At 39.4% G+C, this 27,997-nt stretch overlaps 1 protein-coding gene across 1 annotated transcript in view; it reads left to right on the top strand.

Annotated features, from left to right (window-relative positions):
* Positions 1 to 27,997, top strand: part of LAMA2 (laminin subunit alpha 2) — a 455,074-nt gene that overhangs the window by 325,645 nt on the left and 101,432 nt on the right. The window contains exons 32-37 of the mRNA XM_081312969.1: positions 432 to 625; positions 7,911 to 8,053; positions 8,742 to 8,840; positions 14,583 to 14,694; positions 23,222 to 23,384; positions 24,622 to 24,832. Coding sequence (XP_081169095.1) covers positions 432 to 625; positions 7,911 to 8,053; positions 8,742 to 8,840; positions 14,583 to 14,694; positions 23,222 to 23,384; positions 24,622 to 24,832 — 922 coding nt within the window. The remainder of the gene's footprint in view (positions 1 to 431; positions 626 to 7,910; positions 8,054 to 8,741; positions 8,841 to 14,582; positions 14,695 to 23,221; positions 23,385 to 24,621; positions 24,833 to 27,997) is intronic.

Genomic DNA, 27,997 nt, shown 5'->3' on the forward strand with positions numbered 1-27,997 from the left:
ATGCTTGTATAGAAATTTCAAGAAGAAAATCAAATGCATAATAAGAATCTACAGAATGTGAAAAAGCTGGTTGTAAAATGCATAGAACATAAACTATGGAATAGTTGGTGCATATACTAGATTGGATTTTATCATGTTCTGCTGAATAGGGAGTAAAAATACTCCTCTGGTCAGAATGCATAATGTTTTATGTGTTGTAAATTGCATGTACATGAATTTTGATGCAATTATTCTTCAGGATAATGTAGAAAATTGCATTGATTTTAACTTATGTTTCTATATTCAAAGAACACTTTTGTTTAAAACTGTGTTCAATACAAACGTGTAAAATTGTGAATAACAGAATAAATCATGAGTATATCTTCATTCATAGAAAGCCATTTGCACTGGAATTCTAAAGTTCCTTTTTTACCACATTTTTCAATCTCTAGATGCTCTCCTGGATACACCGGGAATCCCAAAATTCCTGGTGGATCTTGTCAGCAATGTGAGTGTCATCCACATGGTTCGCTGCCTGTTCCTTGTGATCCTCTCACTGGACAATGTGTGTGCAAGCCTGGATCTACTGGCTGGAAGTGTGCAGGATGTGAACCTTGGCATGCTCGTGAAGGCATAGCATGTGTTTGTATGTACATTAATATACATTAACAGTAGGTCTAGAAATTTAGTAGCTTGATTTATTCTTCAAGTATAAAAATCTTTCTGAGATAAGTTATAACAGTGCCATAGGCTTCTAATATGGTTTGAACATATATGAGCCACAGATAATCTAAGAAGATTCGATAAATGATGTAGGTGTCAAAAATAACAATAAAAATGGCATTTTTAATTGCCAAAGTCTCACAAAAACATCAAAGCTTAGAAAGCGTTGTGCAAGATTTCAAATAAAAAACTGAGATTTGGTAAATTTGAAAAAAGTCAGTTTTAATTTTATTTAACATTAAACAAACCATATTCCCTTTTCAGTTTTCCCCATCCTGTTCTCAAATTCTTTGGCAGATAATTTGCACTATTTGATTTTTATGTGCACTCCTTAACATTGAACAAATGACTAGCTGTGTTTTGTTGTTCTGGGGTGGGGGGAGGATTGTATTTACTTAAAGTCAAAAAATATTTCTTCCCAAAGAAAGTTCTTCCCAATTTTCTTCTCAAAATTAGTTTTAGATATTCTTAGCTCCAGTTCAGCAATGAAACTGTTGATAGTATTTTTTTTACTGCTTATACGTTGCTTTTCTTTTAATACTGCATAAGTTCTTGTAGCTATGAAATGATACACTGTTCCTGCTTTTTGTCCTTAGCACATTATTAAATTCTTGTTTAATTTCTGCACTTAAACCTATCAAAATGAAATTAAAATATATTGGATGGGTAAGAAAATGATCAGTCATGTGAATTTAATTCTCTTTTTTGACATATGAAATATTCTTAATAAGCTGACATGCTTCCCAATTAAGCAAATATTTGCTTGAAATAATAGCTGGAAAAACTTAATCATAACTAGAAAGCAAACTTCTTGTGGAAAAAGTAAACCATATTTTAACCTCAAGGCTGCTGTAATGGTGGATAAAATATGGAGAGATTAAATTTTTTGAATGGGTAAAGATCTAAATAGGTTTTTTTATATTATTGACACTCATATCACAATATGGAATAATTTTAACTGGTTTCAGTTAAAAGTAAAATATAACAATTTTTAAAGCAATAAAAAGAATGTTCTGGTGAAAAATAGGCTCTTTAGAGCTCTTGTTTAAAATTCCGGAATATTTTTCTCAACAAAAAAGGATTAGGGTAGGGTGGATTCAGTTATAAAAAGATCAGATCAGAATTATGCAAATTTTGGACTACAGATAGTCAACGTATGACCACATTTGGAACCAGAATTTCTGTTGCTAAGCAAGGCAGTTGTTAAGTGAATCAGGCCTTATTTTATGACCTTTTTGGCCCTGACTTTTAAGTAAATCATCGCAGTTGTTACTTGAACCTGGCTTCCCCCATTGACTTTGCTCGTTGAAAACCAACTGGGAAAGCCACAGATAGTGATCACATGACCACAGGATGTTGCAACCATCATAAATACATGCCAGTTGCCAGGTGCCCAAATTTTGATCCCATGGGGATCAAAACATGGGGATGCTACAATGATCATAACTGTGAAGAACAGTTCTAATTCACTTTTTTCAGTGCCATCGTAAATGGTCGCTGAACAAATGCTTTTAAGTCAAGGACTACCTCTATCAGGCATGCCTACTATTAACATTAAAAGAGCAACTTTGAAAATCCTGATTTTCAGCATTCTGTGTGTGAGAGAGAGAAAAAATATTGCATGCATTATTAAAAGTAAACAATACTGTAAATTGTAATACCAGTAATCATTTGCCAAAGAAAGAGGAAATTTATTTTGCTAAGGCAGTTGATCAAGGCTTCTCTTCCTTGCCACCCTTACATTCCACCTGCTTCACAGGTGAACATTTCTCTCAAGTCATATACATTGATTATACAGACAAACTTGCAACTTTTTAAACAGAAAAATGATTGTTAGCTTTCTGATAATTTAAACATGGTGTTGTATTAGCTTCTGTAAAATAGATGCATACATGGTATTTTAAGGATAGATAGATAGATAGATAGATAGATAGATAGATAGATAGACAGACAGACAGACAGACAGACAGACAGACAGACAGAAAAACAGACAGACAGACAGACAGACAGACAGACATGCAATCTAACTTATCAACAATATATCCAAGCCTACCAAAAGAAACAATTAAGAGCCTTGGTGGAGCAGTGGGCTAATGCCTCCTTAAGTAACACCAGCTGCCTGCAATTAGTGCAGGTTCGAGTCCCACCAGGCTCAAGGTTGACTCAGCCTTCCATCCTTCCGAGGTAGGTAAAATGAGGACCCAGATTGTTGGGGACAATAAGATGACTTTGTAATAATGCCACTTGGGGGGGGGGCAAAAGCCCTAATAAGCAGGCATATACATAGAATGAAGGCTATTGCTAAGCACATTGATTTGTGCTTCTTAGATTGTAAGCCGCCCTGAGTCTTCGGAGAAGGGCGGGATATAAATGGGATTAAAAAAAAAAAGATACTGCCCAGCTCCCTAGTGCCTCAGTAGTCTCCATACTGCAAGCATGATTTTAGCTCAGGGGTTTCAAACTCGCTGCATCACGTGAGGTGTCGTGACATATCGTGACTTTTTTTCCCCTTCCCAGAGCTGGGGTGGGCATGGCTTCCACATGATGCATCTGACCCTGGCCCAGTTTGACACCCCTGCAAATTCACCTTTAAAGTAGGCTTGAACAACATGTGCTCCAACCATAAAGGCCGGAAGGGGACAACTCTTGTATTGCTTTTGAATCCTTCTGCAAGACCTCAAATCCTTCAAAGCAAACTCTGGAGAATTTGAGGAAGAGAAAAGGGGTCTCAAGCAATCATCTGCTTAGGAAATATTTAATTTCTCCAGTGTGCTTCCAATTAATGCCTTACTGAAATGCTGCATGGTTTTTGCTTCTCTCCATGAATAACTGTAATCATCTTGGCTATAACGCTGTATTTGTTAGCAGTGAACACTAATTCTTACTGACAGTTTTATAGACTAAACTCGGATGATATTTAGTCATGTATAAATTATATAATTATCATTTTGTAACATTTCCATTGCTCCAGTTTAATCCAGTCTTTGAGTAACTGCACCTTGTCTCTTTTATTAAAGAAGAGACAATAATGTGTCTCCTCTTTTCAACTCAATTTTCAACCTAGAGTTATTAATTCATGCTAAATGTTCATAGACCACATAACAAGAAACAGTTATTTGTTAATTTAGAGTATTTTCATGTCTTTATAAGCAATTCGAGTTTTTTATCATGCTGAATTAAGTTGGGTTTCATTTGTATCCCTTTTTATAGTATTTATTGTCTACTGCCTTGAGCTTAAATAGAAAAAAAAAGTAAAACCAGGAAATCTAATAGTGTGTTACTACTTGCTGATTTAATACAACAAATTATTCCTTTTCTTCCCCAAAATCTAGGCCTCTCCGCTGTTTATTTCATTAATAGTTCCTGAGCATCTACCTAACAAAACTGCATCATTCCTTGACCAGCAAGTAGATGTTATGTAAAATTCACAGCTTGGTGTAAATCTTTACATTAGACGTGGAAATGTACTTTCTCTTTTTGTGATACAGGGAACATAAGAAAACTTAGATCACTAACAGATTTTTCGGATATGTATATATATATAAAGTAGAAAGTATTGCCTTCTTGCTTGAGCAATTATAGTGTATTTCAGTTCAAGGAAACAAATCACTGGATGGAGAGCGTGGGGTGCAAGGCAAACAGAAGGAAAGGAAATAGCTGAAAAATAACTTCTCAGTGCCTCCTTGTACAATCCCCAATTGCCTTCTTGTTTCATTAAATCAATTTGCCTCTCCTGTAGTGATTTGCCTTGCTGTTTTCTTTAGTTCTGCAGTTGAAATGTACTGTTGTAGCTGACCGAAACAGCACATACCTGTGGTTTTTTTAAAAAATGAGAAAAATCTGTCCTAAATTTAATTGGATACAAAACAGCACAAGAGGGAATAAAAGTTCATCAAATGTTGACTTCTAGAAATACATCTCTAACTGGGTAAGGAACTTGTGTCTGAAAATGTACACAAGCCATACATGCAGGCAAACAGTTGCTTAGGATATAACGGTTTATGTCAAGATGCTTTTAGATGTCATTCCCCACTCGAAAGGGAACATGAAGCTCTTTAACTTCCATCAATCCAAACCAAAGAAGCATGACCAGGGAGGATGAAAGTAACAGTCCAACAATTGGAAGTTGTTGTTGTTGTTAGTTGTGAAGTTGTGTCCGACCCATTGCGACCCCATGGACAACGTTCCTCCAGGCCTTCCTGTCCTCTACCATCTTCTGGAGTCCATTTAAGCTCACGCCTACTGCTTCAGTGACTCCATCCAGCCACCTCATTCTCTGTCATCCCCTTCTTCTCTTGCCCTCAACCTTTCCCAGCATTAGGCTCTTCTCCAGTGAGTCCTTCCTCCTCATTAGGTGGCCAAAGTATTTGAGTTTCAACTTCAGGATCTGGCCTTCTAAAGAGCAGTCAGGGTTGATCTCCTCTAGGACTGAGCGGTTTGATCACCTTGCAGTCCAAGGGACTCGCAGGAGTCTTCTCCAGCACCATAGTTCAAAGGTCTCAATTCTTTGGTGCTCAGCCTTTCTTATGGTCCAACTTTCACAGCCATTGGAAGTTGCACCATTGTAATTTGTGGTAATGCAAACAATATAGCTTAGGGCAGGGGTAGGCAACCTCGGCTCTTTTATGACTCATGGACTTCAACTCCCAGAATTCCTGAGCTGACTCAGGAATTCTGGGAGTTGAAGTCCATGAGTCATAAAAGAGCCGAGGTTGCCTACCCCTGGCTTAGGAAATCATGACAATGACTACAATCTAGTCATCAAAAACCTTTTTTAGATAAAGTTATTTTTTTCCTCTATATCATTAAGAAATGTCGAATTACTGATCTACCACTATGCTCAGTATTCATTTGACATTGATGTTTAATATACATAGTCTTCAACTTATAACTTCACGAAGCTTGCCCATTATGGTCATAAGTCATGATGGCTATAAAGTGGGTTATCATGTGACTTACTCAATTTTATGAGCTTTTCTGCAAAAGTTATTAAGTGAGTGCTGTAGTTAAGTGAACCCATTTTTCACTATGGGACATTTTTGCAGAAAACCAGAAGTAAATGTCAGTTTTCAGCAAAAATGCCATAAATCATGATTACATAACTATGGAATGCTATATACAACCACAATTGTGCACTAGTTGCCAAGCACCTGTAATGCTGTCATATGACCATGGTGGGGGGCTGCCAGAACTTTGGAATCAAGTAGTAAATGCCTTTTGGGGAGTCCGTCGTAACCTCAAACATATGAACATATAAACAGTCATAAGTTGAGGACTACCTGTATTTTCTTTCTGACCCAGTGCTCTGGTTCAGAGGATGATTAAATAAGATCATTACATCACTGCTATTCGGCAATAAACCATCCTCTGTGTTAGTTGATTATTAAAACTCTTACCTGCTGCCTTTCCTAACAGAACAGAGGCAACTGGGATTGGCAATGAGGAGATTGGCCCGCAGATGGCTGGAGAATATTACAAGTGAACCATGGGGAACAGCCTTTAGTGTCAAATTAAAGCTCTTTCTTGACTAGGTTGGGTGCAAAGTAAGAATAGCCTTGAGTTATTAACATACTCTGGTAAATTGCAGACAAGGTCAAGGCCTTATGCAATCATCTATAAATATGAAATTTGAATCACCAGAGATGGAAGAATATCTAGAAAAAGACTTCTTTGATGATCATGTATCTTTTCTTTGGTTTTTAAAAGGTTATCCTTTCATTTTAATGGACAAATCTTACCACATCGGGGTGAGGAATTGGAACTAACCCAAGCACTTAATCATAGGCAATTCATATTTCATTCAACATTATTCATTTATTTGTATTTATTTATTAAATATCTGCACTGCCCAACTCATCTAAGTGATATGTGCAAAGTAAAGAGAATATAATTTCCTGTTTAACCATTAGAATAATACTCTTTCTTTGTAGAATGCGATTCCTACTTGGAGAAATCATACACATATGGAGACGGTTAGCTGTTTACAATAGCTTTAAAAAAAATGAAATGCTGTTATTCATTGTATGACCAAATATTGTCAAAGTAGTTCAGTAATTTTGCCCATTAAAAACTAAGTGGATCAATAAATAGACATCTTCCACCACAAAAAACAAAGAGATGCTAATTAATTTAAATCAATCATAAACAAAGATTTAAACTAGGAGCTTATTAACTTGTTTCTTGCAATCTTTACACGCTAGCCTGGCTCACAAACCAGAATTCATAATATGATTTATTTAGCTTTAACTTAGCATATCATTCAATGTTAACCACTTGAGGGTTTAGAGTTGGATTTTAGTCCTCTCCAGACCAAAAGGATCTGGTGATGTTAGAATGGTGGTTTACATTTTTGTGGATGCTTATCAATAAAAAAAGTGCAATCACTCTGCCTTGCTTACAGAATTTTGAGGATCATCATCTTTTGTATTTTCCTCCTTTCCTTTTTCTTACCCTAAAAATATTGCTAAGCTGAGAAAGGTGGAAACACATTGCAATTTTAGTAAGATCTTTCCATCTGGAAATGCATACTGGAATATGCATAAATGCCACTATTCACCCACTACATATTACCTAAATCATTCTGTGCCTTGTTGTATACATCAAGTTTCTGCACACTTCTGCATAATTCCCAGACTTGAGTGTCAAATATTACCAATATATTTCCTTAAAATGCTCCTATAATTATCTCTTCTTTGGCTGGCATTGTTTCAATTGCTTTACCACTATTTCTCCCTTTACTCTCTAATTTAAGGCTCTGCTATTAATACTGATATATAATTGAAGTGGGCCTTGAGTATCTATTAATTTAATTTGTTCAAATCTTTTCTTGCCCTTTGCTCTTCTGTTACTTTTCCCCACCTGAAGTAAATAAAATTTTAAGCTGCTTTAGGCTCTGGAATCTGACTTGTATTTGTTATTTTAAAAATTATATATTGAGCTCTTGTCCAAAGAGTATTTTATGTCACATTGGCCTTCTCACTAGATCTGGACAATTTTATATCCATTTATCCAACCTACTAGAGACATCTTTGTTTCTCTGCCTTTTATTGCTCCATGAATTTTTAGGAACCAGTTACTAGGTGTTAGTGGCCTTATATTTTGGAGAATTTTATGTATACTATAAAATGTTTCTCAGTTGAAATAAGAAGTATTTGCCTCAGATGTGGAACAGGAATAAATATTTTTTTTATTATTGTCTTCTTCCACAGCTTGCGATGATGAGTGCACTGGTGTCCTTCTCCGTGACTTGGATCAGTTAAATCAGATGACTCTGAGTGTTAATCTTAGTGGACCACTTTACCCACCATATAGAATGCTTTATTTTTTTGAAAACACAACCCAAGAATTAAAGGTATAATCAAGTCCATTAATGTGGTTTCGATCTCACATAGTAGCATTATTTTAATCAATATATGTTATTGTGCTTAGATTTTTTTTTTAAAAAAACATGCATTAGTGGTTTAACTGCTTTAACCTTTATCATAATGAATTGATTCTTCAATTCTTCTGATTGAAGAAAATAACTGTTAATATAAAGAAATCATAGAGGTGTTATAAAACAACTGTTCAAGTGCCAAGGAAATCGGGAGATTCAGGCAGTTCTAAAGAGTATAAAGACTTATTGCAATCTGAGCTACTAATGGTCAAGGGAAATTAGCGGGAGTTAAGAAGGGCATTCAAAGTGGGCTGGACTTAGATCGCTTAGATCTAAGATCTCTTAGATCTCTCGTGAGTGTGCAGGGACTCATGACTGATTATGACCCCTCCCTCAGGCTCAGCCTGGCCATCTCCTACATAACTTTCTAACATGTAATATATTTAAGCAGGCACCTTACATATTTAATAATGATAGTTTTGCCATATGCTCATGTCATATGGCTTTTCTTCTACATAAAGATATTCAGATAAATTATTTTCATATACATCATTATGGTAATTGAGATTAAGATGGAGCTTCATTCACCAGGATGGAAAGCATGCATTTTTATACTAGTAGTATTACACCCACAATATAAATGTTCTTTTTTTTTTCTCCTCAGCATTTATTGTCACCTCAGCAAGCTCCAGAAAGACTTCTTAATTTGGCACAGAAGAATTTAGATACTCTTGTGATAGAAATGGATGAACTGCTGACAAGGGTGAGTTTGGCAAGCAAATGGCAAATAAATGAATTCTGAATTCATTTAAAATAATGGGATCTCATGATTTTATCTCAGCTTACTGGAGCCACATGACTGCCAGGATTCCATCTGTATTTTCTTTGTAATGTCTATATGCAAAAACATACAGGACATTGATAATATAATTTCTAATGGATTGATTGATTCATTCATTCATTACCAGCATTTTTGTGACACCTACTTGAGAAACCCTAGGCTACTTCCAGGATTTAATTTAACAAGGATTTCTGGTAGCATGGGAAGCTGTTCTACATATCAGAAGAAAACATTTATAAAAAAATTTTAAAAAGATGAATTAACCAACACCATGTCTATCTACTAATCCATCCATTCAAACCATGATAAAGCAAGATGTGGAATAATTTCAAAAGGGAGAGAATATTCTCAGCTAATTAGTGTTCTGCTCCAGATGACCAATACAAAAATACAAAAATAAATAAATAAATTTGAACAGGACCCCATTGCAGCAGTAAAAGTCGCCATCCACATTTCCAAAATTTATTCTGTACATTTGTCTTGTTTTCAAGACAAAAAAAAAATGTAACTGAACAATTGCTCAAAGGAATAGATGCAAAAGCACCAACTCATCATCCTCTGTTTTTAAAAGCCAGTAGTTTTCAATGGTTGCAAAAAGGAATAAGGCTATTTTGGCAACCGCCTGATTCAAAACTCACTCTATTCCAAGCACGGTTCTCACGGTTTTATTTGTGTATTGAGATGAAATACCTATAGGTACAGGTATCTCAGCAAGTGAACTGTTTTCAATAGAACCAGCATATCTCTTGAGTACATTAGGGTGTATTCTGTATTCTATGATTTATTTTTCCCAGCCTTTCTTTGAAGAAAGGTCTGTGGTCTCTTCTCTGATGGTGATGAAGTTTCCAGCTGGTTGTTTATAGCCTGGTTTCCTGAATTCTTTCTCTGTGGGGAAGCAACTTTGAGAAAATAAATTACAATGCAGCTTCTTTTCCAATGAAGCACATTTCCCATTTGCTGTATTGTAGGTTGCTTCAGTGGCAGGTGAGAACATTCAAACCAATGACTACAGCCTGCAGACATGTAAAGAATGGCCAAAATTGTCGATGGGGAAGGTTGAAGAGAAATAAATTGTCTTAGAGCAACTTAAAAAAAACCTCTTCATTCCTAGTTCCCCACAAAAAGAAAAGAAAAAAATACTAGCACATAAACTCATCACTATGCCATCCAAATGCAGTTTGGGGCAGGGAAGAGCCCTAAACAACAATTGGGCATATTCCTGCCAAAGAGAAGACACAAAAGACAGATTCTTACCAATTTCATTTCAGTTTTTCACCAGCTAAATCAGCTCACCTCAGTATTTGCTGTGCTTTAAAGCAAGCGATATGAATTTGTCTATTTTTTTCTTTTTTTTCCTTTTTTTAAAAAAAAGGAGTTGTTAAAGGAAGATTTGTGAATTTATTGAAACAATCTTTCCTCATCAAGAGGGAAGAATGTTATGTCAGCTGAAACCCAAGAGATGGGCAACAGGGTTTGCCTAAAGTTCCCACCAAGAAGCTGGAAATCCCAGCTAGTTGAGCTGGAAAAATTAATCTGTACAATGGCTGAATGCTGACAGATGTGGAACCACACAGCTCCAAAATAGATTTTATGGGCAACTCACAAGCCCTGTGTGGAATGTCCCAGTGTTAAAATGCTCTTGGCTCTGGTATTCCTTGCATAATTATAAAAAGAAAATACTCAAAGTGTATTTCCTTCCTAGAATATTTATTATGGAATGAAACCCCTAGGACTATGCATCTCTTTCAAAAGATGTGCTTTGGAATGCAAAGGACCAGTTTTCAAATAATTAAAGCAGCTGGATTTTTTGCATGGCTGCTTCAGAAGTTGCATTGCATGGGGATAGGGCCAGGATTGGGGAGATAATAGTCTACTGTGCTAGGTACACTGTTGTTTTTTTTTTTTTAAAAAAAGCGTTTTTTTTCTTGAGTCTTCCTCTTATAATGAAGGTATTGGCTATTTTTATATCTCTGTGGACAAAAATTCTGTCAACAGATTAAAATAAACAATGGCAATATGTCATATAAACTCTTCTTTATTTTCTCTCACATGTTTTTTAATTATAAAGTTCTAAAATGAAACATACAAAAAGGGCTTAATTTTTGGCATGTTTTAAGTTTTTAAAATTTGCAATACCATTTATTTAGAAAGGAAGTGCAAAGAAATAATAAATTTTAATTTGTAACCCCACAGAGGCACACAGCAATAGACAAAGAAAATCCTGCCTCAAAATCAAATTGCAGTTGTGATTTAGATCCTATGAAGCAAGCCTCATTTAGAAAGGAGGGGTGAAAAGTCTGTTATTAAAACCTTTGTTTTCTGAAAGTAAAATCCTCCAGAGATGACACCTCTCCTGTTGGTTATTCTTTTCATTAGTAAACTACAAACTACAAAAACTGGAATTTTCGTTAGTTATCAGGTAGAAGATTATATCCATAGAAAGTCTGCCACCTAGTGATCGAAAAAAGAAAAACGGAAGAACTGACTCCACATTGATGAAATTTGGATGTTTGCTGGACAAACTCAAAATCCATATTGGGCAATATCTTAATTCTGTACATTCAAAAATGTCCAAGTATTGAAAATATCTCTAATCTCTTCATTAGGGAGCATGTTAGAAAACACATAGAATAAAATAATGGATTAAGGGAAGAAAAAAATACTATTATGTTGACAAAATCAGTATGGTCAGCGTTTAAAGATGAAGTATGGGTCAACTGTCCAATTTTAAAGAAAACTAAGGAGATGAAAAAAATAATGATGATGATAAATGATACTCAAGACAAAAATAAAAACCAATTTTGATAGAATGGATGTTCCCTATATAGTTACATTTGTTTGGAAGGGACAGAAAATACTAGAACTATGCCATTTGAAGATTTTAATAGCAAAAATACACACAGTCACTAGAAAAGAGATAGAGTTTTTTGTCTTTCTTTGTTACTGCTTAATGGTCAGCGGGTTTTTTTGGCCAGATGTGCTAACATATACTTGGTGTCATTCGTGTTTCCAAAAATAACCAATATTATTGTTATATTGTTTTTATTTTTATTTTTGTTAAATTTCACTGTAGTAAAAAAATCCTTAAAACTATTTTAATAATTGATTTGGGTTGGTAAATTTATAATGTAACTAAATGATAAATTACCAATCTGTGGCTATATAGGCTTGTAATGGATTCCACGCACCAGAAATTAGGTCCATAAAATATATTGGTCTCATTTATATATCACTGTACTTATATTTTATATTAAGGCAAAAGGTGTTCAGTTTGGATCTAATGTGTTATTTGAAGCCAGCAGTATATGGTTTATTCAATAAACAAGGCCACATTAATAATGTGAAGCCAACCAATGACGTTTCCTACTGTACTGCCCCTCTCACTCACACACATACTGTATGACTGTGGTTTAGTGGGTTTACCTAATATTCCCCAGCAATTCCCTTCAGTAAAAGCCCAGAACTGTCCCGATCAAGTCCAGCCATGAGCAGACCAAGTTTAGCCCACAAAGCAATGGCCCAATAGTCCACAAAGCACTTGAAACTTGTTCAAACTAACTCCACCAGACAACTTAAATACACCAGGTAAAACTAATCCACACAGAAGAGAACTCACGGGGCAAGAAAAGTTCAGAGTCTCCAAAGCACAATTCCAAACATGGTATCAATCCAGAGTGAAGCAGGAATCACAATGATCAAACACACAGCTAGAAAACAAACACGTTCTCAGCAACTCCTCCATCTGTGAAAATAGCCAGCTTCCGGTGCAGCCCATCTCAAGTAGTCTGGTTGACCTTCTCTGCTCCTGCCTTTTCTCTGCACTAAGTGTTCTCGGATGAGGTGCAGAAAGCAATTCCTTCTCCTCTTTCCTAGCTGTCTGCCACTGCAAACTTTCCCCAGCTGAAGCCTCCACCAAATCACTTCCAGGTGGCCGTTCAGATCCATCAATCAATTCACTTCCTGACATGCTAGGAATCGTTTCATCCTCCCCTGAGCTGACAACTGAGGAGGTGTCTGGGGCCCATGGGACTTGTGCACCAGCTCCTACCCAGCTCTGGTGGACTAGTTCGTCAAGTCAAAGTCCAGATTGTGAAGCCACAAGAGTCGGGTCGCGACTCACAGACTCTTGTTAAACGGCTTTACACCAGACCAACTTGGTCCTGTTGCTGAAGAAGACACAACTTGAAGATTGAACCTTGAACTATGCATATTGTGTCTACCTCATGATTGCATTGTTTGATGTTATGCCTTCGTTTATCTCAGTTATAGTTATGCATGCTTTGTAGTTAGCTCATAATTGCATGTTTTTGATACTATGTTCAAGAGAGACATCACACCTAGATCTGTATTGTATAGGCCAGTGGAAAGGAGAATCTTACCAATTTCCTTCTTCCCAGAGTTCTGTCTGATCATGTAGAAACGTTTTAAGCTTTTTTGCCCCTCATTTGGCAAGATATTACAAAGGCCAAAGAGTCTATAGGCATATAAAATAATGTATTTCACTTTGCAGCTTCTCATGTTAATGTTCCCTTTACTATTGTAAACCAACATTCATTGAGAGTTCAGTGAATTTCAGTATCATTTTATTTCCATATTTCTAATTGGCTGGATATCAATATATGAACAATAGAAAAACAATATCTCTCTAGAGCATTCAGACAGATGGAGTATCTCCTTGTCATGTTTATTAATTACATTTTTCTTCAATCTGTTTTGTACTTATATTCTTTCCCATACACCTGACAAATTAGACCCACTGGATATTAAGGTCTTAATTTCCAGGACATTGCAGATTTGGCATATCTGAGATTTATTTACTTCTCCAGCAACAAGGGAGAAGGGGGTAAACGTGAATTCCTATTTTTGATTTGTCCCACAAAGGATGTATTTAGAATTGTGATTTATATTGCAAAGTAGGAGGGTTTTATGGTTGATAAATTACACAGTAGGTATTATGTCAGGTGCAAAAAGTCAGGAACCAGGATAGAGTTCAAAAGTACTACAAGTTTATTTCATGTTACCTATATACAAGAATCTGAACTACTAATGGTCAAGGCGAATTGGTGCCAGATAAGAGTCAATGGACTTCAAGGGGGGCTGGATGTAGGTATTTTTAGGGTCATAGGGATCCAGACTGATGATGCATTTGATCCCACCCTCAAGTTCAACCTGGTCATCTACACATTATACTCAAATAAACAAATTATGAATTATTCATTCATAATTCATATTTTTTCATTCATAATTGTTCTGAAGTGCTACATAAGTGTTCTTAAGTAAGTGACATGTAACACTAAAATCAGTAGGACTCCTAAGAGATTCATTATTTCAATTGGGACACCAATATTGCATCAGATGTAGTGTCTTACATATTTAAGGGTGTGAACAAAACCATTTTTTTGTCTAGAATTCCTTTGTGTCCTATTCTTTCCAATGTGTTCTCCAAGAAATGAAAAACTGAGCCTCTGGTGGCCCCTTAATGATAGAAGTGGTTATAAAATGTAATTGTGTACTTGGGAAGAGTATGTGTCACTTCCAGTATATCTGATCAATAATTCATTGATCTCTTTTTGCTTGAGGAAAGGTTTCCAAGTAGATTCAGACAGATGGAGTATCTCCTTGTCATGTTCATTAATTACACTTTTCTTTAATCTGTATTGCCAGGCGACCAAGGTGACAGCAGATGGGGAACAAACTGGACAGGATGCTAAGACAACTAATGAGAGAGCGAAGTCACTTGGACAGCTCATCAAAGTCACCCTCCAGGCTGCAGAAGGTAGGAAAGAGAAAATGCCAATGGTTTCTTAAGGAAAGGAAAGCAGCACATTTTAAGAATAATTATATAAGACTGAGAGGATCGGTTGATTAAAATACTGGACTTTTGTGTTAAACCACAGAAACTATTGTCAAATAATTGCAGGCTTCCTGAAATCTAAGGAGGGTAGTTTGTTGGTAAATTGGCAATTACGACCACAGAACAGTAGAAATTAAATGTTCTCCTTCAGGAACATTTTTAGTCTAGAAGAATAGCTATTATGGTTAAATAACTAATGGGTAATTTCTGCTTTGCTGTTGTTTATTTTCAACTCAGTAAAATTTTCATGTAAGAGAAGAAGAAAAAAAGCACCTTATAGTTTTAGTACTCTACAAGTAGATTAAGAGTACATTTTTAATTTCTCAAAATGACTTTAAAAATACATTATTTCTTGCTGTTAATAAACATCTGCTTGCAAATGGATAGATAGACCAACCTGGCAGGAATAGCCAACACCAGAAGACGGGCTTAAGATACAGAAGGATCCTGATAGACTTGAACATTGGGCACTATCTAACAAAATGAAATTCAATGGTGAAAAAAGTAAGGTTCTACATTTAGGCAAGAAAAACCAAATGCACAGATATAGTATAGGTGCTACCTTGCTCAATAGTAGCAACTGTGAGAGGGATCTTGGAGCCCTAGTGGACAATCACTTAAATATGAGCCAACAGTGTGCTGCAGCTACCAAAAAAGCCAACACAGTGCTAGGCTGCATTAACAGAGGGATAGAATCAAGATCACATGAAGTGTTAATACCACATTACAATGCCTTTGTAAGGCCACACTTGGAATACTGCATCCAGTTTTGGTCATCACGATGTAAAAAAGATGTTGAGACTCTAGAAAGAGAACAGAGAAGAGCAACAAAGTTCATTAGGGGACTGGAGGCTAAAACATATAAAGAATGGTTGCTGGAATTGGGTATGTCTAGTTTAATGAAGAGAAGGACTAGGGGTGACATGATAGCAGTGTTCCAATATCTCAGAGACTGCCGCATAAAAGAGGGAGTCAAGTTATTCTCCAAAGCACCTGAAGGCAGGACAAGAAGCAACAGATGGAAACTAACCAAAGAGAGAAGCAACCTAGAACTAAGGGGAAACTTCCTGACAGTTAGAACAATTAATCAATAGAACAACCTGCCTCCAGAAGCTGTGAATGCTCCAACACTGGAAGTTTTTAAGAAGAGACTGGATAGCCATTTGTCCAAAATGGTGTAGGGTTTCCTGCCTGAGCAGGGGGCTGGACTAGATGACATTCAAGGTCCCTTCCACCATCTTCTTCTTCATCATCATCATCATCAAGATATACATGCGTATCGAGACTCCCTAAAAGGAATTTGGTTCTATAAACTTCAGAGTGCAATTTGTTGTTGTTAGCTGCGAAGCCGTGTCCGACCCATCCCGACCCCATGGACAATGTTCCTCCAGGCCTTCCTGTCCTTTACCATCTTCTGGAGTCCATTTAGGCTCACACCTACTGCTTCAGTGACTCCATCCAGCCACCTCATTGTCTGTCGTCCCCTTCTTCTATTGCCCTCAACTTTTCCCAGCATTAGGCTCTTCTGCAGTGAGTCCTTCTTTCTCATTAGGTGGCCAAAGTATTTGAGTTTCAACTTCAGGATCTGGCCTTCTAAAGAGCTGAAGTAGCCGAAGGACCACTCGGAACGACAGGCTACTTAACTAAAGGTTTATTTAGAGCAAGGCAAAAACAGAATAACTCGCCCGGCTTTTATAGCCGGCAGCTGTCAGTGAGGGCCAATCAGGAACGTTCATTTTGGCGCCGCGTCTATCCGGACCAATCCGCGTCGTCCGCTCTTGACAGTTCAGGCTTCCGCATGGCTCGGTGTTTTGACAGCCGCGAGCTGTCAGTGGTTGCGCCTGCGCCGTGCGGGGAACTTTGACAGCTGTCAAAGTTCCCGCGTGTTCTCCTGTCAGATTTGTTTTCCCTCATCGCATAGCCGGAATAACTTGTTAACTTATATATATTCATGCTGTTTACAGATATAATACACCCCTTACCCCTCCCCTGGAGCGTTTCCTCCCCCTTGGTCGTTGGCACCTGCCCACTGGTACTCCTTTAGGTAGGCGGGGGCTCTTCGGTTCCTGTTGGAGCGACGTGGAAGTGGGGCGATGTCGGGTTCTGCCGGTAGTATGTTTCTTTGCCCCTCTTCCTCTTGGTTTGGTATTGGTAGTATTTCTGGGGGGGGTTGCAGATGGTGTTCCTCTGGTTGGGGTTCCGGGTTGTGTGGTGGTTGTCTGGGTCTGAGTTGGTCGATATGGCGGCGTAGATTTCCGTGAGTTTGTGTGGATATTAGGTAGGAAATGGGTCCTGTTTGTTTTAGCACTGTCCCTTGGACCCATTTGTTTTTATCAGTGTATGACCGTGCCCATATCATTTGTCCTGGTTTGAGTGTGTGGTTTGGGTGGGGGTGCTCGTTTTCTTCTGGGTATGTGTCAGGATGTAGTCTGTCGAGCCGCGTTATCAGCCTCCTCCCCCATCTTAGTTCCGCAGGGGATTTGCCCGTTGTTGTGCATGGAGTTGCGTGTTGTGACATTAGGAACTGGCTGAGTCGCTGTTGCCAGTTCCCCTTGACGAATTTTTTCAAAGCTTCTTTTGTGGAGCGCACCATAATTTCAGCCATCCTGTTCGTCGATGGGTGGAACGGTGCAGACGTGACCAGCCTAATACAATTCTTCATAGCGAACATCTGAAATTCACGAGAGGTGAATTGAGGTCCATTGTCTGAAACTATGGTGTCTGGGAGGCCGTGTGTGGCGAATATTTTCCTTAGGGCTTGTATAGTGGCTCCTGACGTTGTTTTTCTAAGGGGAGTGACTTCTAACCATTTAGAATAGCTGTCCACTACAATTAGGAAACTCTGTCCCTGGATAGGTCCTGCGAAATCTAAATGTATGTGTGACCATGGGTTTTTTGTAGTTTCCCATTTGTGAATTGGTGCTTGGGGAGGCTCGTTTCGTGTTGCTTGACAGGTGTAGCACCCTCCCACATATTTTTCTATCTCTTTATCTATGCCAGGCCACCAGACATAACTTCTGGCCATAGCTTTCATCTTGACAATGCCTGGATGTCCTTCGTGTAAGATGTCTAATGTTTGGCTTATGTTTTTATTAGGTATTATGACTCGATTTCCCCATAGCAGGCATCCCCTATGTGTAGATATTTCATTTTTCCTGCTAAAATATGGCTGGAATTGGGAGTGTGGGTTTTGTGCTGGCCACCCTGTTGTGGCCCATCTGAGAATTCTGCTGAGTATTTTGTCCTTAGCTGAGTTGTTAGCTATAATCTTAGCAGAAAGGGGACAGTCTGGAAGTTGAGAGATTGCTAGAATCAGTCCCGCTGGGGCTGGGTCTGAGTCCTTGCTTTGAATTGGCAGTCTGCTGAGGCAGCCTGCGTGTCCTAATTCCTTCCCTGGTTTATGTATTAACTGATAAGAATAGGCAGATAAGAATGTGGACCACCGTAGTATTCTCGGTGAGAGAATCTGTGGTGTTGTTTTATTCCACGTGAATATTCCCAGTAGGGGTTTGTGATCTGTGAATATGGTAAAGGGTCTCCCATAGAGGTAGTCATGAAATTTTTTAACCCCCGCGACTATTGCTAGGGCTTCTCTGTCTATTTGTGCGTAATTCCTTTCTGCTTTTGACAGAGTGCGTGAATAAAAGGCTATAGGTCTTTGGGTGCCGTCCTTGTATAAATGACTTAACACTGCCCCAATTCCATAGGGAGATGCATCGCAAGCGATGCATATTGGTGTGTCTTCTCTGAAAAGGGTGATCGTTGAACTGTTACAAATAATCTTTTTTAATGATTGGAAGCTATTTTCATGTATTTTGGTCCAGGACCAGGCAGTTCCCTTGTCCAGGAGCCTATGCAGAGGCTCTGCGATAGTGGCTTTGTGGGGAAGGAAGGCATGATAAAAGTTTAATAATCCTAAAAAGGCTTGGAGTTCTTGTTTATTCCTTGGGCTTGGTGCTGTTTGAATAGCCCTTAGTTTTTCTGTGGTGGGGTGGATGCCTTGGCCGTCTATTTTGTACCCTAGGAATTCTGTGGATGTGACTCCAATGGAGCACTTTTCCCGTTTAAGTTTGAGACCGGCTTCTCTGAGCCGGCTCAGCACAGCTGACAGTCTGTCAGCTAAGTTTGCTTCATTTTCTCCGGTGATGAGAACATCGTCGAAATAGGGGCAGACCCCGGGTATTCCCTTCAGGGTTTTCTCCATGATACCCTGGAAGATACCCGGGGCTGCCGATATGCCGAATTGGAGCCTTGTTACTTTAAAGGCACCGCGGTGGGTGACAATTGTCTGGGCTTCCGCGGTGTCATTTGTGACAGGCAGTTGCAAATACGCCTGCGTGAGATCGAGTTTAGCAAAAATGGCGCCGGAGCGGATGGAAGCAAATACGTCCCTTACCGCTGGCACCGGGTAAGCATGGGGGCTGAGAGCTAGGTTGAGGGTCGCCTTATAGTCCGCGCATAATCTTATTTCCCCATTAGGTTTAACAGGGGTGACTATTGGGGTCTCCCAGCTTCCCCCCTCCGTAGGTTCGAGTACCCCGAGACCTACGAGGCGTTCTAGTTCATTTTCTATTTTTTCTTTAAGGGCAAAGGGTACTCTCCTAGCTCTTATCTTTATGGGTTGGATTGCTGGGTTTAATTGTAAGGAGATGGGGGGACCGGTGTATTTCCCTAACGTGCCATCGAAGACGTCTGCATACTTGTTGCAAACGGCTTCTAGGCTGGGTGATTGGACTGTATTTACCCCCGTTATGGCGATCCCTAGAGGGCCGAACCAGTTCAGCCCTATCAGGTTGGTGCGGTTCCCTGGCGTCACTAGAACTTCTAAGGGACCCTTGAATTTTTTGTACTCCACGGCAACCTTAGCCCTCCCTTCTAAAGGAATAGGGGTTTTTTGGAAATCAGCTAGGTGGACCTGGGTTTGCCTCAGAGGAATTTTTCCCTTGCTTTGTTGGCAGATCTCCTGATACGTTTCAAATGAAATTAAGGAGACTGCCGACCCTGAATCCACCTCCATGAGGCAGGGCACTCCCTGAATTTTTACCCTGATCCTCACCTTTGAGCTTAGGCTGTGTACCCTGTCAATTGTTTCTACTAGGGTCCCTGGCGTTTTTCCTCTGTTGGCCCGGGTAGCTGGCCTACCTGGGGAATTGGCCTCCAGATCATTGATGTTGTCGCGGCCCCGGCTGCGGCACACCGGTTTGATGTGGCCGGTCTTCCCGCAATTGTGGCACTTAGCGTTTCTGAACCGGCAGCTTCCTCGGGCATGATTGCCCCCGCAGCTGGCGCAGGCGGCCCGTGGCTCGTAACGCGGCGGTGGCGGCGGGGGGTTCCTGGTTCTTCGGCGATCCGATGTGTCGCTTCTTCTCTGTTGTCTGCATTCCATTCTGCGCTGGAGGGCTTCCCCGTCAGTGAAGTCCACCGACTCGTCGCTGTCGCTGAGCGTTGCGCTCTCTTGGTATACGGTCGCTGGGCTCTCTGGGGTCGTGGTAGTCGATTTCTTCTTGTGGTTATACTCGTAGGCCATGATTTCTCGGGTCAATTCTGCCAGGCTCATGTCGGGTTTGGATGTCAGCTTCTTCTGTAGATGCTCGTCCCTCAACCCGATCACCACCTGGTCTCTGATGCGGTCTTCTAGATCGGGGAAGCAGCAGTTCCGCGCGGCGTGTCTGACCCCAGCGATGAAATCGTTTGCGGGTTCGTCTGGTCGCTGTTTCTTCTGGGCGAATTGTACCCGCCAGTACAGTTCTGAGCGGGCCGGCATGTAGTGCTTATTCAGCTGGTCTACCAGGTCCGCGTAGGATACCTCTGTGATGGGCACCGGGCTAAACAGCCCGACGGCAGCGTCGTATACTGGGGGTCCGCTGATGTATAGGAGAGCGGCGGCCTTTGCTCTATCGTCGGTGATCTTGCTGACGAGGAGAAATCCCTCGACTTGCCCCAGGTGTGATTGCCATCTCTCGGGATGGCGGGTATCGAATTCCCTCACACGCCCGAAGTTTGCCATATCGTCCGGTCCTGGGTCTCGCTCCGTTGGAAGTTAAAACTTCCAGTGACAGCTCTGGCCGGGAACTCTCTTCCTCGGCCGTGACTTCAGCTCAGGAGCGATCCCACCTTCGTCGCCAGTGAAGTAGCCGAAGGACCACTCGGAACGACAGGCTACTTAACTAAAGGTTTATTTAGAGCAAGGCAAAAACAGAATAACTCGCCCGGCTTTTATAGCCGGCAGCTGTCAGTGAGGGCCAATCAGGAACGTTCATTTTGGCGCCGCGTCTATCCGGACCAATCCGCGTCGTCCGCTCTTGACAGTTCAGGCTTCCGCATGGCTCGGTGTTTTGACAGCCGCGAGCTGTCAGTGGTTGCGCCTGCACCGTGCGGGGAACTTTGACAGCTGTCAAAGTTCCCACGTGTTCTCCTGTCAGATTTGTTTTCCCTCATCGCATAGCCGGAATAACTTGTTAACTTATATATATTCATGCTGTTTACAGATATAATACAAGAGCAGTCAGGGTTGATCTCCTCTAGGACTGACCAGTTGGATCGCCTTGCAGTCCAAGGGATTCGCAGGAGTCTTCTCCAACACCATAGTTCAAAGGTCTCAATTCTTTGGCACTCAGCCTTTCTTATGGTCCAACTTTCACTGCCATACATTGCAACTGGAAAGACCATAGCCTTGACTTTACGCACTTTTGTTGATAGGGTGATGTCTCTGCTTTTTAGTGTGCTGTCTAGATTTGCCATTGCTAGCCTCCCCAGGAGCAAGCGTCTTTTAATTTCTTGACTACAGTCCCCATCTGCAGAGATCTTGGAGCCCAGGAAAATAAAATCTGTCACTACCTCCATTTCTTCCCCATCTATTTGCCAGGAATTGAGAGGGCCGGATGCCATGATTTTGGTTTTCTTAATGTTAAGGTTCAACCCAACTTTTGCACTCTCCTTCTTCTAATTGGGAATAGTAATTAGAAGGTATTAAGTGATATCTAGGGATTATAAAACATAGTAAATAAAAAAGACCAGACAGATATAATTTTTTTATTGAAAACTTGATATCATTCTTGGAACTGAGATGTGATTCTTTTCCAGCAATGCCGTGCACACATTATGTAACATTGTCTGAAATGGTATAGAGCAGGGCTTTTCAACCAGTGGTAAGTGTATCACCAGTGGTACTTTGGCCCCTGGCAGGTGGTGCATGACCATCCTGGGCAAGTGTAGCTCAGGAAGGGAATGAGCTGAAATGGCGGCAGTGCCATAGAAGCCTAAGGGAGAGAGAGCTGGAGCTGTAAGGCTGTCGGGGCTCAGCAGAAGCCCCAGGATCAGTGCTTCTGGCGCTTCCAGAAGCAGTGCATAGCTGGAGGTGCACTGAAGGGAAAAGGAGGAAGGGGGGGAGAGAGGAGAGGATATAAAAAGAGGAGATTTTGGCAGGAAATGGAGAGGGAAAAAAGACAAAGAGTAAAGAGTAGGGGATGGAGAAAGAGAGACAGAGAAGCAAAGCCTTGAGGAATCCATTGGAGGTCCACCAAAGAGAAAAATGTGGGGGGGCAAGGAGAGGATATATAAAAGGAGGGTTTTTTGGTGGAAGAGGGGAAAGGGATGGAGAAGAAACTGTGGAAGGAGAGCCCAACAGGCAAGGAGGAAAAAGAGAGAGAGGAAGAAGGGCTGACTAGCCAGCTGACCACCAAGGTAGTAGTGAATATTAATAAATATGGATACATTCATCATACATTTGCCAGTGGAAAGGGAAAGTGATTCAGCAAAGGAACCGCCACCAAAGAAATTAAAACTGGTACTTTTTCCCTTTTTTATGGTTTATAACATTTTATTAAATTATAGAATAAAATACAAAAGCAAATAGTAGGACACAGTGGGGAGGAAAAAGGGAAAAAATGTGAGGGGGGGAAGGGAAAAGGAAAAGAAAAGAAAAGGCATTGCCTTCCAACTTCCTCTGTTGCACTAGAATTAAGCATTAACATCAAACCTCAATGTTTTACTTTTCCACAAAGGTATAAACTAGCCATTTCTATAACAAATGAATCTAATCAGTAAAACCCCAAAATCCCCCCCCTTTTTTTTTTAGTCATCAAGTTTTTGACACCTTGCTGAGCCTTGCTAAGCACCTTGGTACTCAAATATTGTCATGTCCTAAAAGTGGTACAATCTGAAAAGGCTGAAAAGCCCTGGCATTGAGTCTCCTGCTTCAGCAGGTGGTTGGACTAGAAGGCCTCCAAGATCTCTCCCAGCTCTACTCGGATTGACTTGGCTTATATGAATAGGTTATGGTCCAATCCTCTGTCTCTTTATTTATTATTGGAGTAACGGGACATATTTCTAGTCCCATACATGAGGAATATCACAGGAACATTTCAATAAATGAATGAAATCAAATGAATATGCTAAACATTATCTGCTTGCATTTTGTTGACAAACATAATTTGCCATCTTTCTGCAGATGTAAATGATGCTGCTTTAAAACTGAATGAGACACTTGGGATCCCAGACAAGGCACTTGACAAAAGCTTTCAAGAATTACAAAGCGAAGTTGACAAAATGATGGCAGAACTTAGGAAGAGAAAATTGGAAGTGCAAAAGGCAGTAGCTCAAGATGAATTAGAGTAAGTGGTAAAGAGGAAAATATAAATGAAATAATAATTGATCTTATTATGCCTGTAATCAAATTTCCTTTCAGCTTTGGGGGAAACTCTCACTCTCTTTCTCTCTGTCTCTCTCTCTCTCTCTCTCTCTCTCTCTCTCTCTCTCTCTCTCTGTGTGTGTGTGTGTGTGTGTGTGTGTGTGTGTGTGTTCAATTTCATTGAGTCTTAATACCTCAAGATTCTATCTATTTTATACAGCTTTATTAATTAAAAAAACTTAACCGGAGTTTTCTTGGAGTTACTTTTATCCTGAATTATGATATATTTACAACTATTACCTCAAAAATGAGATTAGGAATAAATTTTAGAACAGTAAGTCTTGAGGAAGCAACAGCTTTGGTCATCTCTGTGAAAGGCTCTTTTTTAAAAACTACATAGATAAAAGTACTGTGTTTAGAGAGTCTTTGGTGAAGTTAGCCACTGGAAATAGAAACTAGATCCATCAGTCTGGGAATTTCAGCAGAAATGCAGAGTTTTGCAGGTGAAATGACTTTCTTCTTCTGTGAATCATCAATAAGGAGCCCAAAGGCTGAGATTAGTCTCTTTCAGAGGATCTCTGCTTTGAACTTGATATTTGCAACTTCTTTCTGTATCAGCCTGATTCACTGTTCAATTCAGGATCTAATTAAATCCAATGCATATATTCCTAGCATGAACAATTAATGAGGTTGTAATGTATTGGCCTTTTGTATATGTTGTAAGTGTTTGCTCTTGTTGCACTGCTTGCTAACTGCTTGCATTCAATTGCTAAGTGCTAGTTCAGGTGTATGTTGTAACAGTTGCTATCCGGCCCAGACTGGTTGTCTCCAGCCAGCTAAGTAGGTCTTTGGGCAGGAAACCTATGCTTCAAACCTACTGTCCACCGCCTATTGGCCAACCATATAAATAGGTGCACAGCAGCTCCCTTGTTGCTTCTGTTCTGTTTGACCTTCAATAAAGTATGTTGCTGTTTTGAACCTTCCGTCTCACTCAATGCCTGCAAGAACCGGCTACTGAATCTGTCAGCAAGAGACAAGCTAAGGAGCTGTTTAGTTCCTGCTAAAACCCATAAGTATTGCAAAGCAATACGAATGAAACATGTCCTAATGGATAGCTGCATAAACTAAGTCCATTTTTAAATCCCTATCAGAAGACAGAATGAATAGAATGCAACATTGCAACATTACTATTAGTCAACATTGTTTATGGTATGCTGTAGGTCAGCAGAAGACCTCTTGAAGAACCTGAACAAGCTATTTGTAGAGCCAAGGAAGAAAACTGAAGAGCTAAAGAATGAAATCAAAGAGAAACTAGCAGACTACCATGATAAAATTGATGATGCTCTGAACCTGTTAAGAGAAGCAACTAATAAAATTCGGGAAGCAGACAGACTATCAGCAATCAACCAAAGAAACCTGACAGCAGTAGAGGTGGGTGCTTGGTCTTAAAGTCCCTTTTACTGACTTTTTTCATGTATAATCAATCAGAGGTCATCTGAACAAGATAAAGAGCTTTATTTTCCAGTTAAAAATAAAGCCAAAATGCTATGGATATAACTTGGTGAAATCTTTGATATATTATTTAAATTACTATCTGGAGTAAGTTGCAGCAGCAAAATTATTATTGAAATAGGAAGAAAATGGAAAGAAATTCTAGTTACTAGTCTGTGGTTAATATATAATACATATAATGTATAGTAATTCAAATAAACTAAGCCGCTTAGAGCCCTGTATGGTCCTTACTTCATGCTCTATGTTGATATTCTATTCACATACACACAGGGAGAGACAATTAATCTTCAATATTAGTATGGCTACTCTTTCTTTTCTCTCATGCTGTCAAGTAAGGAATTAAAATGGGTACAGTATATGCAAATTCACATTATAAATCAAACCATCATATATCTTTTGTAGTTAAGTGATGTAAATGATTTTCCTTGATTTGAATGTAATTGCAATGACTTGAAAGCACATTATACTGTACATTAACAAATGCTTAGCCATGACAGTAAGAGCAAAGTCAACCTCAAATGAAGATAAATGTGTTCAGTTTCTTGTTTATGTCTCATTCATGTTTTGCCTAAAGGCAAATATTAATCCAATGGTAGCAGTTTCCATATATATGCTTCAAGGCTGCATTGGCTAACAATCTTAAGGGTAGTATTGCTTCTCAATCAGCTCTTAAAGTAGGAAGAAGAAACTACTAAGGGTTACAAACACCCATCCAGAGAGAGAGGGAGAGAGATATGGTTCTTTATAGACTAGAGCAGGGGTGTCAAACTCAATTTCATTGAGGGCCGCATCAGCATTGCAGTTGCCCTCAGGGGGCCGGGTGGGTATGGCCAGGGTGGGTGTGGCCTACTGGGTGGGCGTGGCTAAAGTGCATATGGCCTACTGGGTGGGCGTGGCCAGCTCTACATCGTTCGCATCAAGGCTGCCTATGGGGGCCTGGGCAGGAGTGGGACAGATCTGAGGGTCTCTGGCAGAAGGAGGGTCTCTGGGCCAGGGCCAAGGCAGTGGGGGCCGTTCCCTCACTGTTTCCAGGGTGGCTTCGCGGGCCACATGAAACCACTTCGCGGGCCGGATCTGGCCCCCGGGCCTTGTGTTTGACATGTCTGGACTAGAGAGTGTGCCAAAGGGTAGGTTCATAGGCCAATCACAATATATTTAATTAAATTTTTCAGAGAAAATGTTATTATACTTAGGAATGTTCAAAGGTCATATGTCAAATAAGGAAGGGTTTAAAGGAAAATAGCAACCACTCTGAATGTTGTAATTTATAGTATATTTGTCTGGGAGGCCTGACTTTTTGTACAACTTGAATGCATACATACAGATAGCACACAAATGTGTAGAAACATATTTGTTTTATTTGAGTTTATTTGATTCCACTCGCTCAAAGCGAAATATTTTTTTTATCATTTAGACTTCTGGAATACTTTTTATCAAGTGTCATGACACCATGTTTCAAATCAGGAAGCTACACTTTTGTTGTTTGGGGAATTGTTTCTTATGGTGGGACTTGTATGTATAAAATCTGCAGGAATTTCTTTTTTTCCTTCCTTTGTCTTGAAGAATTATATTAAGCTTTGAGCGCTTAAGGCTTAACACTGTTTAGAAATTATTTGGAAGAATTACTTTAGATTTTGTACAAGCAAACCAGCTCTCTGCTATTTATTAAAATATACTGTTTTTCTTTCTGGTGTCAGCCTCAAACTGAAAAAGTCTATTACTGTTTTAATAAATTGAAACATTTAAAAATGTATCTATAATGCATGTCTTAAAGTAGTTTGGAAGCCTGAATTATATCCAAAGCAGTTCTTCCAAATCATTTTCAAAGTGTCCAGTACTGTATTCATATCTAATTAAATGCAAATCAGTCCAGAGATAATTGCGTTCAATTTCTAGGGATCCCAAAATGGACCACTTACAATATTTAGTCAAAAATCAGAGGAATGTAGCAGAGGCATGGTCAAAGCTGAGTTACAGTATCAAGGTTTAGTCAATAAACACGAGAAGAAGCAGGAAAGGCCAGGCAGAGATTTACCACTGGAAATTAATTGCTCAGAATAAGGCAATGTCTGTAAGGCTTTACAGATCTTGACCCACTAGTATGTCTGCTTAGAATAAATGTGTGAAAGCTTAGAATAAATGTGTGAAAGCCCTAATAAGCAGGCATATACATAGAATGAAGGCTACTGCTAAGCTTGTAAGCCGCCCTGAGTCTTCGGAGAAGGGCGGGATATAAATGGAATTAAAATAAATAAAATAAATAAATAAAATAAATGGACAAGCTTCAGAAATACCAGCATCCATAGACATCTGCTTTGTCAATTTACAGGCGGCTTGATTTATGTGAAAGAAAAGTACAACTGTGTTTGGCAAGTAAATTTCTTTTAGCATCATTAGCTTTCTGATAAAGTGTGTTTTGTAATAGGAAACTTTGTAGAAGGTCTTATTTAATTTTCTGGGTTTCTTATGCTGCTTCTGTTGTTGCCATCTCTAAATAGCTTGCATATCCCACAACCATTAAAAAGGTTTATAAATAAGGGTAGACTAGCAATTAACATAGCAAATAATAACATTTCTAATGAACTAGGGCATAATGAAAGTTCAATTAAATAAAATGTTCTATGGTAAGAGGTGACAACCTCATCACATATCAGCTGCCAAGGTCAGCTCAAACACACATTTTCATGATCTCCTTGAAGCTTTAACAGGGTTGGGGCTACTTGGACTTCAAAGAGAAAGCTGTTCCGGAGAAGGAGAACAACTATTGAAAAGGTCCACCTTTGTCCCTGTTGATGCCATTCTTGAAAGTAGAGTCTCCTTCAAGTCAAGCATGACTTCCAGAGACTTGAAATTTTATTTTTTAATTTCATCCCTCACTTTAATCTTCTAAAACATGGTAAACTTTCCAAAAATTATATAGTTTTATATTTTATCATAAAGTATAACACACATTTCTTTATATAAGGACTGGTAAAGGATTTAATGACAAAAAGATGCATTGGTCTATGAAGATTTAACACTTGTTTGCAACCAGCCCCTCTTTTCAAGACTGGTGAGATTGTAGCAGTGAGGGACAAGTGCACA

This window comes from Vipera berus (genome assembly GCF_964194415.1).
Source record: "Vipera berus genome assembly, chromosome: 1".
NCBI classification, from domain to species: Eukaryota; Metazoa; Chordata; class Lepidosauria; order Squamata; family Viperidae; genus Vipera; species Vipera berus.